The sequence below is a fragment of the Serinus canaria genome, chromosome 1 (assembly GCF_022539315.1).
Source record: "Serinus canaria isolate serCan28SL12 chromosome 1, serCan2020, whole genome shotgun sequence".
Classification (NCBI taxonomy): Eukaryota; Metazoa; Chordata; class Aves; order Passeriformes; family Fringillidae; genus Serinus; species Serinus canaria.
Genome location: NC_066313.1, coordinates 83,270,520 through 83,289,858, shown reverse-complemented (window position 1 = coordinate 83,289,858; position 19,339 = coordinate 83,270,520). Strand labels below are relative to the sequence as shown.

At 41.1% G+C, this 19,339-nt stretch overlaps 1 protein-coding gene across 3 annotated transcripts in view; it reads left to right on the top strand.

Moving 5' to 3' along the window:
* The window catches only part of CNGA3 (cyclic nucleotide gated channel subunit alpha 3), a 30,158-nt gene extending 11,258 nt beyond the window's left edge, over positions 1 to 18,900 (top strand). The window contains exons 3-9 of one of the 3 annotated variants that reach the window (XM_030235017.2): positions 1,634 to 1,750; positions 3,017 to 3,196; positions 4,757 to 4,810; positions 8,462 to 8,581; positions 10,645 to 10,752; positions 11,652 to 11,758; positions 14,984 to 18,900. In XM_030235017.2, the coding sequence (XP_030090877.1) occupies positions 1,634 to 1,750; positions 3,017 to 3,196; positions 4,757 to 4,810; positions 8,462 to 8,581; positions 10,645 to 10,752; positions 11,652 to 11,758; positions 14,984 to 16,389 (2,092 nt within the window). In that variant the 3' untranslated portion in view covers positions 16,390 to 18,900. Of the gene's footprint in view, positions 1 to 491; positions 861 to 1,633; positions 1,751 to 3,016; positions 3,197 to 4,756; positions 4,811 to 8,461; positions 8,582 to 10,644; positions 10,753 to 11,651; positions 11,759 to 14,983 lie in introns of those variants that run through there. The other 2 variants (XM_030235016.2, XM_030235015.2) reach the window with 2 other exon arrangements.
* Positions 18,901 to 19,339: the final 439 nt, after the last annotated feature.

The following is a 19,339-nucleotide window of genomic DNA, read 5'->3' as shown; positions in this document are numbered from 1 at the left end:
CTCCATTTTTAAAACCCGGCCTCTGTATAGAAACAGCTCAAATAGGAGAGGCAGCACATCAGCTTATAGACACAGGTTGGCTATCTAAAGTTGAAAGTAGGATTCAGCTGTGCCCTGTAGACATCTGGATTTCAGTGTCTTCATGTGAGCAGGTGCCTACATTCCTGCTGTCCTGAGCAGAGATGTAGTCAGTTCTGATGGTCAGCAGCACCCAGGGAACTGCTCAGCTTACCCTCAAATTCAGAAACTCTTCAGGCTGCTTTGGCTCCCTTGATTATGAGAGGTATTTTGTTGCCTGAAATAGGCATCTAATGCTATTTGAGATACTACAGAGTATTTGAAGCATTTAGCTGGCACTAGTGGATGTGAGGAGAGAGCTGTGTGCTCTGAGAAGTCCAATAACGTATTCAGAGGTGTTATAAATTGTACCTGATTCTATTCTGAAGCAGATGAATCAAGCCCTGAGATGGCCATTGGCTATAATGGGAACTTAGATGCTTCTTAGGCACTGGCATTCCAATATTAGAATTTATTGCTAAGATCACACAAAATGTATATTACTTGGTAAACGAGAATAAAATACTTAAAACCAGCCATGGTAGTGCCGTCTAAAACACTGACTAGTTCTATATCCTTTCTCCAGCAGGTCTGTAGGCAATTTCTCCAGGAAATACTAAAAAAGGTGGACAAACTCTTCTATTCTCTCAGCATTCAGCTCAAGAGAGTTCTTGGGCTGAGTGTGAGCTCTGTGAATCTGGTAATCTGTGATGAATGCCTGTTCTATGGGTTTGTTCATTGTCCCTTAGAAGGATGTTAACTTTGGCAACCATAATATTCTCAGCACTGGCAACATAAACAAGGTAGTAAAAGTTTTTCAATACTAAATGGTGTTTTGTTAATGGAGGAGAAGTAGAAAACAGTTAACAAGCTGAGAATCCTGGGACTGTTTAGCATTGTTCTTTGGGTAGAAATAATAAAGTTTTAATTCTTTGTTTGTTAGTTTCTCAGCTGTGAGTGCACATAAAATTGAGCTGCTGATTATCCCTTTGTGGGCATTCACAATGCTGCTGTCAGCTCTTATGAAGATACTGCAAGTATCATTTTTGTCAGTGTTTTCCTGGCAATACAGATTAACAGACCCATGTGAGAATTCTTGTTTGCATTACAAAGAGTGAAGAAAGTGATTCTTAATGGACGTAAAAAAGTCTTGTAAAAGTGAATACTAAGGACTGAAAAACACAGAGAAAACCAAGGAGTACTATAAAAAAATCTGGAGTGAACCCTCATAAAGTCCAGCTTCCAGTGAAGTCAATTTCAAAACTCTGTTTCTGAAAGATGAGGCTAAAATTTAATCTTTTTTCCTCAAATGCAAATTTTTTAAGAGCTAATAAGTTGTCTTTAGTTTCTGAGCTTGCTGGAATGTATGGCAGAGCCTCCACTGACTTCAGTTCATATTGGATGGCTCCAGAAGAATAGGGGCACAGATTAGCAATATGGTTATCAAATATATGCCGTATTACTAGGGAGAGGACAATGTGCTGGACTGTTTCCTGATGCAGTGGTGGAGAGAACCAGATGGAAGAAGGCTCTGTGGTATTCCCTAAAAAAAAAAAAAATAAATTTTTTTTTGCAGAACCCATTCACTGCACGAGGATGCATCTTCAGAACTGCAGGGAGTCATTTCTGTGGAGGGAGGACATGTACCTGAATCCCAGGCGAGCTCCTTCACTGGCAGGGGAGCAATGGCAAGGTAACATACTAACTAATAGAATGTTATCTAACTAATGGAATTTCAAGTATTAAGTTCAATTAGCTGGAAAAGACTGGTCACAATCTGGAGGTAAAGAAAAAAGACCCATCACTTTCCAAAGAAAATTTGCATTTGTCCTTGATTCATCACTTATGTATTGCTAATAAAAGTCTTAGAATCTGACAGAGGCTGAATAAGCCCAGAGAAATTTTTAAAATATAAAAAAATAAAGTATTTTTACATAACTGTACCTGAAAATACTGAATGCTGGGGAATGCATGAAGTGAGGCCAGACTGTAAAATAAATGGGTAAGTGTTTGGTTCTGGCTGATAGCTGGCACAGTGTTTGTTTCCTGTCAAACAAAACATGATTGTCTCCTTTTGGGAGATGGCTCTGGAAAGGGAGGAGACAGGGGGTCTTTGTGTTTTGAGTGCAAGAATTTCTAAAATTTCAGTTTTTAGAATCCGGTTATGTTTATAACAGATTTGGAGCCCTAGTCAGCAAAATTGAATCCAACCATTGTCTAAAGTTGTTTGTGTTACTGGGACTTAAATATAAACCTGAAGTGGAGCTTCAAAACTTTACTGTGTCTGCTTTGTGTCTGAGACTGCAGGACTCTGCCTTCAGATACCATTGTTCCACACAACAGAGACCACAGTCACTTTAAGCACAGTGTATTTCAAAGAGCAAAGAAAAAAATTATTGTAATAATTATTTCAGCTAATGGCACCACCAGATGTAGATGACAAAGTCTGCAAGAATTTTTGTAAACATAATGCACATGAATATATAAATTCATACTGAGAGCTTCCTTTTTAATCTTTGTTTATCCTTTTTTCAGGATAGATTGAATTATATGTGTGGGTAGTTATGTATGCTCTGAATATACAGGGAAGTTTGTAATGTAAACATGAATGCCTAGTAATTTAAATATTAGGGTAACACAACAAGACTCTTGAATGGAAATTCCCAAGGATCTAAGACGACTGCATTGGATGGACTTCACTGGCTATCTCACTTTGAGATGCAAAGTCCCCCACTCAGCACGAATATTCTGTTGCTCCTACAGTGGGGATACAGTAGAATAAGAACTGATGTGTGAGGTATTTTCCTGATCCACTGCAGAAGGTGATCTACGACATCAAGTTTAATTTCATCACAGGTGGAGATGTGGAGAAAAATCCTGGCTGGTGTTTGTGGGTATGTTTTAAGACACCTCTTGTTTCTGTCTGGTTCAGTCCATTTTGTGTGTGTGTTCCACGCAGGCTGTCACGGTTTGTCTTATCCGTAAGGTCATGGGCCACAAGACACTCACACCGTGAGGACCAAAGGCCTGATTCTTTCCTGGAACGGATCCGGGGCCCGGAGCTCGTGGAGGTGTCCACCAGGCAAAGCAACATCCGCTCCTTCCTTGGTGCCCGTGAGCGGCCCGGGGGAGCAAGCAGGTAAGAAGACATATTTGTACTTGAAGATGACTGAGGTTATCATGTTTTCTTGGTAATTAGGATATTAGTTGTATTTTAAGAAGAAAGTAAGGAGCTTACCGTGGGAGATGAACAGAGTATCAAATGCTGCCCAGGAATCTTCACATAACTAAAGTATTGCACTTTCAACAGATTTTCTTCTTCAAACACTCTGTGACCAAGATCTTGAAGTAAAGGACTTTGATCATGCTGCTTCAAGCAGAGTGATTTCTCAGAACTGGAATTTTATCATATGCAAATTGATGTTGCTAAACTGCTCTCTGCAGAGGAGAATGCAATTTCTGTTTCAAGAATCTACGTTTTTTCTACTTTTGGCTTTTCAGGATCTTAATGTGCATTATCTGCAAGTGTTGGGAAACTCTGAAGAAGCAGTTGTGCAAAATGTGTAATTGCTTTGTTATATCTACTCAGAAGTCCATCTGATAACGTTACAGAAAGCTTCTGATGCAGAAATGACAAAATCATTTGGGTGCTGACTTCACTTATTTAAGGTCTTTGGTATTGAAGGCAGGTTCAGTCTTAATTTTTTTCCAGTAAAACGAAAGAGAAACCTTTATGTGTTTACAGTTCCTTGACTTGATAACTTATTATTACTCTATAAATGTATAATACAGTGTTTTAAATTTAACTCCAGCTAAAATGGGAAAATGAAATCCCAAGACAAAAGCTGTCTTTCTGTTTGGCATTAGGCTTTGAAGCAGAGACTCCTATTTTTTTTTTGCATGATAAAGACTGGTAGGTAAGCAAGTAATTAGTTTCAAAAATCTCAGCAAGCAATTCAGATTAAAGCAAAAACCTTTGAGTATCTGTGCATTACACAGGTTACTTTGATTGTTGCAGTCCAGCACAGCCTTATTATCTTCACTTGATCTGCTTCTTAGAAATTCATCTCAAGAGCACATTTTGTAGAATTTGCCAGACTGTTGCCTGATTTCTCAGGTGTCTGGATCAGTAGCAACTGCAGATGGGAAGTAATTAGGTAGAGCAACATTGATCATAGGCCAACAAACCTCTGCATAAGGCTATTTGAAATTAATTTGAGGGCACCCATCCTTGCCTTCTCAGTTTTATGCTGGTGGACAGGAACTCTCAGTTGTTGGATCATGAAGGCTTAATTCTGCAGCAGTGGGTAGGTATGCTCATTACTTATCCACAAGTCTTGGCACTGCATCTGTGAAGAGGACTTGAAAGGATTGAAGAAAGTTTAAAATAGTAGCCCAATGAGTACAGGGCTAGAAATAGTGAGGTGCATCTTGCCGTGCACTAATACGCCTAAGAACAGGCTTCAGACATCAGATGTGGTTGCAAATGTGTATGCCAGGCACATGACAGAAAGGAACTGGTGCCATGAAGCAGTTATGCAAAGGGGCTTATCACAACAGTCAAAATTGACCTTGCTAATCTTATCAGTGCCTATGTGAGAAGCTCGTGAATCCATCTGTCGTGTCAGCAAACACGTGCGTGAAACCCTAGCAGCCTTTACTGACACTCTTTAATGTGTTTTATTTAACTTGCTTGCAGTCACTGGCCCTTGGCCAGGTTCAATGTCAACTTCAGCAACAACACTAATGAAGAGTAAGTACTGTTAACTTCCAAAGACCTTTCTACTACCAGAACCTTCTCTTTTTCCCTATCCAGCCTAGTAACATTTGTAGTATAAACTCCTTTGTTCTATGCCTTTCCTAAGAGTGTAGTTTTATTATAGAGAAATGTCTAGTTTTCTTAGTATGAAAAGCATCCTTTGTGCTCCCTGTGAACTTCTTTTTGTCTGAAGTTACCCCTTCCTCTCGAGGAGTGAATTTGACTAAGCATTTAGTCCCTACCTTCTCTAGTTCAACTGGCTGATTTTACTGCATTACCAATTGGTGCATTTTTCAGTTTTTAAATGAGATTCATGTGTAAATTTTCTAATAGTGGTTTTCCTCTTTTAGCACTCTGGTCCCTTTTTGCAAATGAAGTGCCCCAAAAATTTCAGGTTGTCCAATAAGAAGTGGTAACTGATGAGGGCACCAAACCCCATTTATTTGTCCATCTTTTAAAAGTGTGTGTTTCAGTTCATCAGGTACTGTTGTTTTAGAGAGAGTGACAGGCACCATAATAAGGCTGGTATTGCCACAGAGTGTCTGATAGAAGCTGTCCTTTTGAGTTTATTTCATATAATTTACAAGCTATTTCAGTGTTACACCAAAGAGAAATTTATGAAACAATGTGAAGTGCTCCTGTAATTTAAAATCACCCAACATCAATGTTTCTTGCTTGTCTTAAACCACAGCAATCTGAAGACATATCTGCTCTTTAGTATCCAGCAGCAGATCTGTTCTCATGCATAATAATAGTAGGTTTTTTTCTTTGCTTTCCAGATGAAAATGAAAAATTTAAAAGTAATCAGTACATCTTTTGATTGTGTCAGAAATACTTCTAGAAAACTCTTGGTTTCTTTTTTCTCCAAATAATTCTATCATAGGCAAGTTTATATTGTATGTGCAAAACCTTTGTGCACATAGCTGAACAAGAGATCTTCCTGCTCCTAAAGCAACTTTTTGGTTTGGTTTGCGTAACTTTTATTCAAAAGGAAAATCTGTGTGCAGTGAACAGTGAGAGAAATATGCAGGGTTTTATTTAGACTGATATGAAAGAAGTGCTATAAGCTTGGAGCCGAGCCTGCTAGATGGAGCCCAAAGGACTGGTTAGGACAGAAATACTTCTGCCTTACTCTGTTTCTGACAATGACTCAGATACCTTGGGCAAACCTTTCATCCTTTCACTGTTTCATTGTTTTTAAATGAAGACAAGACCTGTCTGTCTACCGGCCCGACAGTCTGAAACATACTTGATTTGCAAAGTACTTGACAGATGAGAAATGCAAATATTTGAGTCATTCAAAGACTATGACAGTGTTTTTATAAGGGCTGATGAAGTAGATTTTAAAGTCTAAAGCTGCGCAGAGCTTAGAAACAGCATGGATTCTGCTGTGTTGAGGTCAAAGAGGACAGACACAAACTGTTTTATTAGTTACTGGATTCCAGTTTACTCAGTGTTACTGGTAAAGAAGAATAAATGTGGACTTTTCGTTATGTTAAAGACCTAAGTGTGCCATGTCTGGGGGAGCTGTACATGGTGCTTTCAAGACTTTGATTATGGGCAACCTTTTCCTCTGAACTACTTCCAGTCAGACTGCAAGTAGATGTGAATATGATAAATTGGGAGTTACCACAACAGGAAAATAAACAGAGGCAACATGAATGGAAGAAACTCATCTACTAAAGGTACCTGTAGTTGACAGATGAGTTTGTAGGAGATCTTGGGCCAGGGAAAAATAAGTGTTGGCATTAGATGCTCTGTGAAATATAGTTTTTTCACTTTTTAGAAAATAAAACACAAACATAGGAGGGAGTTGGAATTGTCAAAATACTCCCTCCATAGTTCACCATCACTGAGACTTTTTAGCTGATTCTTAATCTCAGCCTACATTTCCCTGCATAACAAGATCCACAAAAGTATAGGTAGCCCTTCCCTTTGAAAATTTTGCTTACTGGTAGTTCTTCCTTTCTGCTAAGAATGACAGGCATTTGCAGTATTGAGGATCTACATTAATGCTAACAACAGCAACTGAGCATTTGCCTTTAGATCAGACACCATGCATGGCAATCTGAAGTGAAGTCCTGACATGTTTTTTAAACAGGAAGGAGTTTTGGGGGCACATTGGAAAATGAAGAGGTAAAGTTCTGGACAGTCAGTCCAGAGAAATAAATGCTTGAGAAGCTGTTCCCACTGCTGTGTAGGAATCAGCTTTGGGAAATGAAAAACTCTTTCTTTGATTTGAGATGCAAGTAGAAATAGAAGATCAGTCAGGCGAAAGGATCTTTTCCCCTCCAGTTCTGCTCCCTTGTCATTTTGAAGGTGTCAGTGGTGTTTGTCAGCTTGGTAGTATTTACCTGGATGTGGCAGGGTGTGGGATCTCAGCGTTTTTTAGCAAATGAATCTTGGCTTTTCCAAAGTACACTGTTGGTTATGCATCACTGGAAATGTCTGAGTGTAAGGACTGGAACAGGTGCTCATTGCTGATTGGTGAAAGTTGCTACGGTCTTAAAATTGGTGGCTGTCATCTCCATTGAAGCACTTCCTTCTCCTTGTATCAAGCACTTTGCTAGGTCTGACTGCCATTCACAGCCCAGACCTTTCTGTCTGAACAGTATGAGCAGGTGTGCCTGGAAAGCACAAGTCCCATGAGCAGCACTGTTACATACTCTGTCCTTGCTGTGGGTGTTATTGTAATTAAACTCATTTGTCCTTTCTTGACACCAGTGCAAAGGGAGACTCAGACCCAGTCTTGGCAGTTCAGAGGAGAAGACAGAGCTCCCATGGGAGCACAAATCCATGGCTTTCATTTACACCAGACATTATGTGTAGGGAGTTTTGTTATCCACATACACTGTAGTGTGAGGAACACTCTTAGGCTTTTCTGTCTGAGGGGGACATTTCCTTCTTCAAGGACTAGAAATGTTTCAAATAAAAAAGGAGATCTCGGATGATGGATTTTCTGCTTCTGCGAGTGAGCACCATTATTCACAACACATTACCTGATTCTTGACCAAGGCATGTAGCAAATCTAGCTTTAAGATCAACATCTTGAGAAAGATGTTGACTTCCTGTAAGTTTAAAAAGTATTTGTGGGCCTGTCTGTCTAAGTTAACATATTTCAAGACTCTTCTGTTCAGACAAACCTAAGAATGGGCAGTTCAGATCCAGACGCGATTAATTAATTAAAATTGTGCTGGTTTTAAAGAAACATGAGTGGAGATTCATCCTCATTTTTTAGAATTGCTGTGAAGGCTTCAGACAGTCGTGTTGAGGTTTTAGCTGTGCAAAGAATGCTGACTGTTAAGCCATTTCACATTCTGTCATCATTTGATAGGTTTCTTTTTAAGTGCCTGGGTTCTTAAGAGTCAATCAAACTGAAAGCATTTACTTAAAATCAGCCTGGTACACTGATGTCTGAAAAGGTCAAGAAGGTGTGGGTGACTAATGCAGAGAATCAGCCAGCTGGTTACCTGATGTGATGGTGTGGTGGTGTCAGGGTGAGAGGTCTCAGCCCGAGAACCCTTTTTTCCAGTTGGATCCTTGTCCTATTCTGTCTGGAGTTTAGAATAGTTTCCCAAACCTTCACCCTCTCCCTTAACTGCTCAGTTATGGTAATACTGCTAAGCCTTGCATTATGTTGTACAGCAAAAAGGAAGAAAAGAAAGAGGTTAAAGAGGAGAAAAAAGAGGAAAAGAAAGAGGAGAAAAAAGAGGAAAAGAAAGAGGAGAAAAAAGATGACAAAAAAGATGATAAAAAAAAGGAAGAGTAAGTATAAAGAATGAATGTGTGATTGTAACATGTCTCCTACTCTACAAAACATGGTATAGCATTTCATTGTAATGTTTACAATTGTTCTATAAACTGCAGATTCTTAGCCTGTCAAATCTTTAATATATTTTCCCCTTTGGGAAGTTTTCAACTGCTCAGCAAAGTTGTTGTATCTTGAAGACCCATGTTTAGATCTTTTAGAAACAGCTGCCTACATCAGTAAAAGGGAATTGAGCTACCTTTGGTCACTTTGAGCTGAAGATCACTTTTCAATTATGACAACTTTAGGACAGAAGCCTGCTTTGCAGAGCTGCAGACTTTTCATTGTTCCAGAATTTCCATAATGATTCAGAGCAGATGAACCAAAAGTCTGGTTCATCTTACCATGTAGAAAATTAAAGGTTTGTTAATATGTTTACTTATTTCACTGACTAGTTATTTAATTACTTAATACAGTGCAGTTCATTGCTAGCAATCACTAAAATTTGCTTCTGTTGGTTAGGGGATGATGTATTTCTGCAACAAAATTAGCTAATTTGAATGATTTTGACAAAAATGGATCGTGTTCTTGCTTTGTTTCCCTAAAGCTGGCCCAAATATACTGCAACTTACTATTACCAGTGATTAAAAGTAACGATGATGGCAGATAAAAAAAAAATGCATTTGAGTGCATTTCACAGTTAAGGAGTATGTTACAGTAATATATTGTAAGTTTATATGTATGTATATGGTGGCACTCCATATACATACATAGACATGAGGGCATTCCAAATGGAATATGATTGATCCCAAGATCTTTAATAATCAAAGCTTTTATTTTTTTTTCCAATTACAAAGCCTTTGTTCTAAACACTCTCTTTTGTCTTTAATTACTATGCAGTGAAAGTGTAAGCTTTGCAGTAGCCAAGAGTGTTTTAAAACATTTTCTCAAAGAAAATTAATGTTTTAATGCCTACAAGGTAGTATAATCTGGTGTATCATGACCATATTTCATGGTCACCAGTTTTGAGATGGTGATGAGTTTTCTAGAAGAAATGGTTTAAAACCAGTAGTGAAGGTAGGAAATACATTTCAGATTAAAGCCTCTTCCTTTACTCACATTGCCTGAGTATTCAGCTAACAGCAATGGCAATGCCAGAAATACACACAGATTTGAAATAAATTATCATTATATTTTAATATATTTGCATTCTTGGAGATAGGAAATGTCCCACAAATACATATTCAAGCTTTGCCTTGCCACATATTCTGCACACTATTATACAGTCCCCAGATCACAGTTTTACTGTTGAAATAATTTTGCAGCTGTGGACCTCAAATCCACTGGTGTATATTTCCTCTGATTACAAGCCTAATTGCTCTCTATTCCATATCAACCTTTCTCATGCTGGAGGTGAGCACTTCTGAGCATACCCTGTGCCATTAGCCATGCTGTTCTTCAAATCTTTACATTCCAGACCTGTATGCTTCCTTTAGCATCACTTCTTTGTTGTGAGGCCTAAGGAGCCAGGACTGTGAATGTTTGAAATTTGCCTTTGATAAAGACATGTTTTGGCTCTAGTCACACACACTGTATGTGCATATGGACACAGAGTTTCTTACTTGTACAGACATGTATTTGGATACATACATGTTTTACTTGTTCAAATGCATGCTTATACAGTCAAATTCCATAGAATTTGCTAAAAATCAATAATTAGCCAGCAAAGGAAGCCTCTTTCTCTAGCCATGAAATGCAACTTTCTAATCTGAGTGATAATTTAACAATTAAGGTGGTTTTTTCAGTGTGGGGCTTTATACAGAAAGCTGTGGGTTTCACCCTGGGAGATATGAATGTCTGTGTTTTTCTTTCCACTCTTACTTACTTACTTTTTCCAAAGCTGTGTCAAACAAAGAAGTAGAGCTTGTCAGATGGTATCTCATCTGCATTGCCTGTGTGGATACTTTCTCTTCTCGGGCAGCTGTGAGTTCATGGTGAAATGAGCAGCCTCTAGAAGAGGGAAATCCAGCAGGTTGCTTGCTTACATTTCCAGTGTAAATCTGCATGTTTTGCTTTCCAGGCAGAAAAAGGAAGTCTTTGTGATAGATCCTTCAAGCAATCTGTACTACAACTGGCTGACTGTAATTGCAGCACCCGTGTTCTATAACTGGTGTATGCTAGTGTGCAGGTATGGATTTAAGTTAATAACAATTTTACATTTCAATCATTATGTTTCCTATGTAAATCACCCTCTTATGTCCCTGCAGTATCTTTTGAGTGACTTACCTAGAAGGTTTACAGTTCATATTCCCTTAGGGATGCATCATATGCCTACCACTGGAAATAGATTGCCAGTGTTTCTTCTTTTTTTTTCCTTTTGTCTAAAAGCAGGTGGATGTCACTTGCCGTGAGTGTCCTCATGAGCGCTGGTGTGGCCTTTGTGTGCCACCTGGCGGCTGAGCTGTGTCCTGGCCACTGCATCCCAGGGCACTGCCAGGGATGAAGGCTTCATACCACCCAAGGAGAGAACAGAAAGGAGGGATGGGGGGAGTGGTGGGGCCTCTTAAATTCATATAATGCATCTTTTGGATGCTCGAAGGGCAGGAAGATATAACTCAAGTATTTCTTTTCCATGGTAGAATGTAGAAATCAGTTTCAGTCAAAGTGATGAAGAGCTGTGAGTAGAAAAAGATATGGTTTCCTTACGCTGTGTAAGATGGTAGGGAGAGATGAGGATGGCTTGCCACTGAGAAAAAAACCTTTTATTTGGGAATTATCTTCATGGAGATATGTATCCCATGAAATCTGATGCACTTTTATTGGAGGAATAGGTGTAATCCTCCCTAAGTGCACTTGTGTGGCATTTATGTGTTTGAGTTTTATTCCTGTCCAGAACACCTGAATTCTGAAAGATCCTGGTATCTGTTTGGACATAGCTTTGCTGTGCAGAGGTCTGGACGTGGAGATATGCTGTAATATTTTGGGAACAGAAATGTGCACTAACATGCTGTGACGACATGTAATGCAAGTACTCTGCTTATGCAGTTGGTCTAATTTTTTTTTTTTTTTTAATATTTATTTCTTTAGAGCCTGCTTTGATGAGCTACAAATGGACCATGTTAAAATGTGGCTGTTCCTGGATTATCTCTCTGATATTATCTATGTCATTGACATGTTCGTCAGGTTCAGAACAGGTGAGCCTTTCAGGGATTTGTTTTCTAATACTTCATGTATTTAAAGGCTGGAAACAAAAGTTGCCCTGTGGGGTATGGCCACGGTAATATCCTGTCAGAGTGCAACAGTAGAGGCTTTTGGAAGGTGAAGTGTCTAATCAGCTTCCTTTTTTTAAGGCCATACATTCCAACACTTGCTCTTCACTTGTCTCTAAATTCAATTCTGTCAGTAATAGGCATGCCAGATGCTGAGTGCATAGCCACTGTAAGAGGCTGTGTGGGGAAGGGACAATAGGGAACTTGGGGGAGGAAACCAACTGCACCCCACAAGTGCTGTTTTCTTAACCCAGCTGTGTAGCATCCTGGTCAGAAGTGGTTATTGAATTGGTCAAGTGCAAGACCTAGCAACAGTCTCAGCCTTCAGTCCTATGCCTGGAACAGGCAGTGTGGCCCCTCTGCCACCATCTGCCACCATCTGTGCTTCCTGCAGGCTCTACGAGGTCCTGGCAGGGTTTCCTACTGCCTGGTGATAGGATAGGGTTAACCCAGGAACCTCTGCTTAGGTCTTGGCTTCCTGGAGGAAGTGTGAACCCAGAGGATCTGTGCCATGCTGTGTGTGAAGTGTTTATCTTCAGCTTCTTGTCCCTGTTTCTGTAATCCAGCAGGCTGAGATTCCAGCCTTAAGGTGGTATCTGTTTTAAATTGAGCAAGGTCATAATATAGGCCTAAGCAATGACATACAGTGATCCATGTCACCAGGTTACTGAATAGCCCTTGATGCACTTTGGTGCTTGTGCTTTGGTCCATGCCAATGAGCACCCAGTGTCTGGGGACAGCTAGGAGGACAGCAGAGGTTGGGTGTTGTTCATGGTGGTGTTTTTGGAGGGGCCTAGAAGAACTTACCTGTGCATAGAAGCTGTCATGGTAGCCGGTCTTGGGCCAGAAAACATCTGCTGTCTCATTCTCTTCACTGGTACAGGCACAGCTTCAAAATGTCCCTTAAAAGGGTCCAAAACAACACTGATCATTTAAAAATGAGAGTAATTTTATATCTTTAATTTTAACATCTTATCCATTTTTATCTATTTATTTATTCAACTTTGTGCTGACAGCTTGATGTTAATTATGGCCTGTGAGAAGTTGTAAACATAATTACAAGATGGGCTAAAAATGCTGTCATGTGGGAAGCACACAACCTATGGCAAGCCAAATTCTTAAACTTAGCAAGTACCTTGTTCAACAGGAAAGTCAGTTTCAGGTACCAGCCAAAATCACAAGACTGCTTTATTTGGGGCAGGATGGGGAGGGGTGTTCACCTTCTTTATGTTGTTAAAATGTCAACTGTGCCAACTAATTTACCTTCTGCAGTTATATCTGTTAATGTAATGGGAAATAACAAAGCAGAAATTAGGCATGTCCGGGCAAAGCAAGTTATAGATATCCATGGGCTGTCCTGATAATGATTATATGGCTGTTAAAGCCTGACTGGAATTTGAATTTTCAGGCCTGGCTTGCAACTGCAGAATTGCTGGAGCTGTCTCCCAAATGCTTCAGTGCAGGTGTCTGCTGTAGTTCCAGGCACTTCAAGAAAGAATTTGCTTCTTTTAGGTGGCAAAATCTTTGTCAGCTCTCTTAACAGTTCCTCCTGGCTCTGCCTTTGCTTGCTGCCTTTTCGTGTGAGTCCACAAGGTCCATCTGCCCTCGGGACAGAGGTTCTGGAAACCTTTGGGGAAGAGTGAGACTTTCTGAGGGCAGGGTCTGCCTTGGAACTGAGATCTAGGTAGCCCCACGACTACTCTGATCATCAGCTTCTCCATGGTGCATTTCTGTCTAGCTGCAGGGCCAGTTGGACTGCATTTCACCTGTTTGGTGACTGTGCACTGTGAAACAGGAAAGATTCATGTCTCAGCAGCTGGTTGTGTTTAGCATAACCTGTGTTCTAAAGCTTTCAAAAGATTTTACTGTAAGACTTTAGTTCCATAAGGGAACAAAAAGCCAAGAGATTTTATCTCCTTTCAGAAGGAAGGTGTTTTCAAAGTTGGAAACATACATATCTGTATCAGAATTGATCAGTTTGCCCAGCTTTTCTGTTTAATTGTACAACTAATGGGCATATTTGACCAGCTTTTTCAGCAGTGTTCTGGGAGGCAGCACATGCATGGCACAGGAACTACTTCCGTTTGTAGTCATCATCAGTTTGCAGATCCAAAGCCAGATACACCCAAATAGATGTGGCATTTACAGATGAACCACACATCCCAGAAATACCTTGCTGTGTAGGGCACAAAGAAATGCAGCTTGGTGTTCCTCAGCAGAGGCTTCCCTGAGAAAGCTATAGGTGCCTTGTAGATTGCTAAGGGGTTAGTAAGATGTGATAATCCAGGATATACTGGGAATGTTTTGGTGTTTTCTCAGTGGACTTTTTCTCCTGAGTGGCCCAATGGGCTGACAGTTGGATATCTCCATTGCAATTGCAGCAAGTGTTTTGCAGTGCATAGGTTGTTCCTCGTGGAACATTTTTAATGCCCTCAGAGGCACAAAAGAGAGCTGTGACTGTACTGTCTGCAGTAAATGTCTCTCACTGCAGTTTATATATGTTTGTACATTTTTTAAATTTAATACTTTTCAAAGTCTTTGGAATGAGGAAATACTGATGTGTGAAAGTCTCCTTAGTAGCTCTCTCACTAGAAACACAAAATTCAAACCAAGGAAAATCAACATCGGACACAAGAGGAAAAACATCGGACACAAGAGGAAAAACATGACTTAGAGAGGGGGGTAACTGCATTTCTTTTTCTCAAGGATATTGATATTGTTTGGAAAAAGTTTCCAACAATCTATTATACCTACTTATTCTTGGTCTTTATTTTAAAAAATTCCACTCCTATTTTATACACAATTGCTTAACACTTGCTTAACTTTAGTTATGACTCATGCCAGTGATTCATGAAAAATTAGACATTTGAATATCCCTGTTTTTTTGCAAAGATACTTTAAAGAAAAAGATACAGCTGTTGCAGGAAAGAGTGGAAAGCCTGAGGGAGCACTGTGGTGATAATAGAGTCATTGTTCTTAGTCATCATATATCAGCTTTGAAGCTTGATTGAAATATTTAAATATGCAATTAAATGACCTCAATATCTGTAGGCAAACAGTACAAATTTTAACATTCTTAGGCCTGGAATGTTTAGTTACTACTGTTGATGGTATTTTTACTCTGACGTAAAATCTTTTTATTCTCTGAAGGCTTCCTTGAACAAGGCTTGCTAGTTAAGGATGAGAAGAAATTACGAGAACATTACACCAAAACTGTGCAGTTCAAACTGGACGTGCTGTCTCTTGTGCCAACAGACCTGGCATATTTCAAGCTTGGTTTGAACTACCCCGAGCTCCGATTTAACCGCTTGCTGAGGATCGCTCGGCTCTTTGAGTTTTTTGACCGTACCGAGACCAGGACAAATTATCCAAACATGTTCCGTATTGGCAATCTGGTGTTATACATTCTTATCATCATCCACTGGAACGCCTGCATATACTTTGCGATATCGAAGGTGATCGGGTTCGGAACCGACACCTGGGTGTATCCCAACGTGTCCGTCCCGGAGTACGCGCGCCTGTCCAGGAAGTACATTTACAGCCTGTACTGGTCAACGCTCACACTGACGACCATCGGGGAGACGCCGCCCCCGGTGAAGGACGAGGAGTATCTCTTCGTGGTCATCGACTTCCTGGTGGGCGTGCTCATCTTCGCCACCATTGTCGGTAATGTCGGCTCCATGATCTCCAACATGAATGCTTCCAGGGCAGAGTTCCAGGCCAAAGTGGATTCCATTAAACAGTACATGCAATTCCGAAAGGTGACTAAGGATTTGGAAGCCAGGGTTATTAAGTGGTTTGATTATCTCTGGACCAACAAGAAAACGGTAGATGAGAAGGAAGTTCTCAAAAATCTGCCTGACAAGTTGAAGGCTGAAATTGCCATCAATGTCCATTTGGACACGCTGAGGAAGGTGCGTATATTCCAGGATTGTGAAGCTGGACTTCTCATTGAGCTGGTGCTGAAGCTGAAACCTACGGTCTTCAGTCCTGGTGACTACATTTGCAAAAAAGGAGATATTGGAAGAGAAATGTACATTATTAAAGAGGGAAAATTGGCTGTGGTGGCGGATGATGGCATAACCCAATTTGTAGTCCTAAGCGATGGCAGCTACTTTGGTGAAATCAGCATCCTAAACATCAAAGGTAGCAAATCTGGCAACAGGAGGACAGCCAACATCAGGAGTATTGGTTATTCTGATTTGTTCTGCTTGTCTAAGGATGATTTAATGGAAGCCCTCACAGAATATCCAGATGCCAAAAAGGCTCTGGAAGAGAAAGGACGTCAAATTCTGATGAAAGACAATTTAATAGATGAGGAGGCAGCAAAAGCGGGAGCTGACCCAAAAGACTTGGAAGAAAAAATAGGACGACTCGAAGTAGCTCTGGATACGCTGCAGACTAGGTTTGCGAGGCTCATGGCAGAATACACTGCATCTCAACAAAAGGTGAAACAGAGACTTGCCAGAGTAGAAACCCGAGTGAAAAAATACGGTAGTGGCAGCTTATCAATTGCAGAAGCAGAGGGTGAAAAACCTGAGGAGAAAAAGCAGTAGTGGAGTATTTATAGTTCCTCATTTATTGGAGAAAGTTGAAGCACTGAAAGCCATAAATGTATGTAAATATGTGTGTGCATACATAGACATAATTATTTTTATATGAACTCAAGAGAATGGTTTTTAGCATTTTTAACTGAAGCAGTATTTTCTTGTAAATAGAACGCTGCCACCTTCTTCTTGGGGGGAGATTTGGTCCAGCACTTGGTACTTTTTTGTACTGAGAGTGGGCTTCTTACAAGTCATGCTCAGAATGTCTGTTGTATTTGGTACCTGTAGGTCTTGACACATTGTCTCTTCCTGCGCATTGTGTGTTAAGAAGGCATCGTACTTGAAGTAGAAGAGATTAAATTTTTCCTTTTTAAAAGCTTAAAAAATGTTTATAGGGTACCCTGCTCTAACTTGCCACTTTGGTAGCTGATTAAATGCATGGATGGATGTCTGGGTTTCTCAAAATTTTTGTTCTTTCACAGTCTGGTCAAGCAGTTGGACAACAGCTAAGCAGTGTCAGGTACCTGGCCATTGCAGTGCACCCTGCACGTGTCTGAAACAGCTGTGCACTTGATGCTTTAGTGTGATTCTCTCTAATGAGCTGGGCTCTGCACAAAGGACCATGCTGACAGAGTAGCAGTGCTCATTCATGTCCCTTCTGGCAGGGTCTGTGACAGCCATTGCTGCTCTGCAGCTGCTTCACTAGGGGAGAAAACAGGGGATGCTCCCTTCTGGTTTTTTTAGCCCAGTTTCATCAGCGCTGGTAAAATCCTCACTTGGAAAGGAGTCCCCCTAAAGCTCACTGGTGGAAGGGTAATACAGTTTCACCAAACCAGGGAGGAGAAGAGACGGCCCTGGTGTGTGCAGCTCCCCTATGTAGGGTGCTGAGTGAACTCCCTGGCAAGTGAGCAGTCCCGAGGGAGGCTAGTGAGAAATCCCATGGGCTGGCAGGGCAGGCTGTCACTGCCTGCCATGCAGCTTCCCCCCACAACAGGCTTTCTGCAAGACAGGGATAACAAGCCCTGTGTTGCAAAGCCTTTCTGGTCACTTAGGCCTATGTTTTCTTCCTTGAGGATGTCTACTCCATCTCCTTTTGCTCTTAACTGCTGTCTTTTCTCCAAAGTAGTTGTCACACTACCTTGTTTGTTTGTTTGTTTGTTTTGTAGTTAGGGAGAATGCAGAAGATACTAGCTTTCATTTTTTGCTGTACAGTATTTTGCTGTCTTGCAACTTTCCCAGTGTTACTTTCATCTTCCTGTATCTCACTGGCTTTTGGAAGGTTTGGAATAGTGGAGGCTGTTGAGCATGTATGGCATGGCATCCTCCAGTGGCATCAGGTGTTACTATGGGCAGTGCTCTGATTTTAGTTGTCCTCAGGCCTGAGTTATGACAGCATCTGGGATCAATGGCCTGTTGGAAAATTGGTGAGGAGCCCACTGAGAAGAGGGTGGTTTAACTGGGTGGCAGTGGAATGGAAAGAGACAGTTTTGCTAAACTGAGTACAACTGCTCAGAGTAAGTCCTCGTCTCCAGGCAAGCAGCTGTTCCCTTCTATTGACACTTCTGAGCCTGCTGAGGGGGGGAGACAAATCTGTCAGTGATTAAGGAATGGAGCTTTGCCAGCAACACTGGCCAAGGGACAACTGGGTAGTAATATCCACACATGGCCCTTGTCTGAACTCATGTTAGTGTTAGCCTAGAAGCCAGCTATGCTTACAGATCCTCCCTAGATTGGACTTAACCTCTATTATCAAAATATCCACTGATTGTAATAAGTAGTTTGGGAAGTAGTCAATATCTCTTTGTGGTCAGTGGCACTCAGGAGTATTGGTCCATCAGCTGAATCTTGTCCTTCTTTTCTTTAAGGGCTTGAGAGAAATGGGGGAGCTCTGAGAGGCTGGTTTTGGCAGGGGTGTAGTGCCCTTGGTCCCACCCAGAGGCTGGCAGGGCTGAGGTGGAGCTGGGCTCCCTGCAGGGAGCCTGAGACAGCACAGACAGTGCTGTCTCAGGCTGCTCAACTTAGAACTTCCACCTTGTGACAGAGCCAGGTACCATACTCACCTTGGCTGACATTCACTGGTGTGTGACTCAAACCCATTGTATGTGGTAAGGGTTTCATGCATATTGACATGTTCTCCATCATTCTCTGTAAATACCTATCTACCCAGCATAGCACAGCTGTTCCAGCCCACTAGGTATGTATGAGTAAAACTGTTTAAAGTACTCTTTATACCAAATTTATACCTGTTTAAAAACCCTAAAAACCACAGGACTGCGTCTTTACCTGATGGATCAGAACAGCCTAATCTATCAGTTTGCTCTTCCCTTTCTGTGCCTCTTTATCTGGTTTTCATACACCAGAAAAGGAGCATTTTGATGCTGTTGGCTTCAGTCACTTTGAAACATACAGCTTCTGGCATGAAATCACATCCTTTGGCATCTTTCATCTCTGTAAGATGTTTTTTCCTGTTCTTTAATGTGGCTACAGCGTGTACATTAAAATATTTTGAGTAATGTTCAAGCAACTCTGTTTTCTCTTACCCATATCCCTCTAGATTTTAGTGTTTCAGAAAGATGTTGATCATTTCACCATTACATGGCCTGGAAAATTGCTAGCTGGAACAGAGATCTGAAGTGACAGAAAGTTGTGTGGGAATGGTGTCTCCCCTCACTACAGGGCAGCTGGCACACAGCTTTGGTCCTGGGCCCAGTTTTGACAGCATCCCTGTGTTTGCAGGTCCCACACAGGCACAAGAGACTGACCATTATGCCACTGCCCAAGGGGTTCCAAGTCCCATGGGGCACAGAACTTGCCAGGCTGCTGCCACCCATCTCCTGTCTTCCCTTCCAGCTCCAGGCAGGGTGGCACGGCAGGGACAGTGGCTTGTCTAGCAGAAATAAGCGTGTGCAGCTTTCTGCTACTCGCACACAGGTCACCTGCAAAAATTGCCTGGCACAGA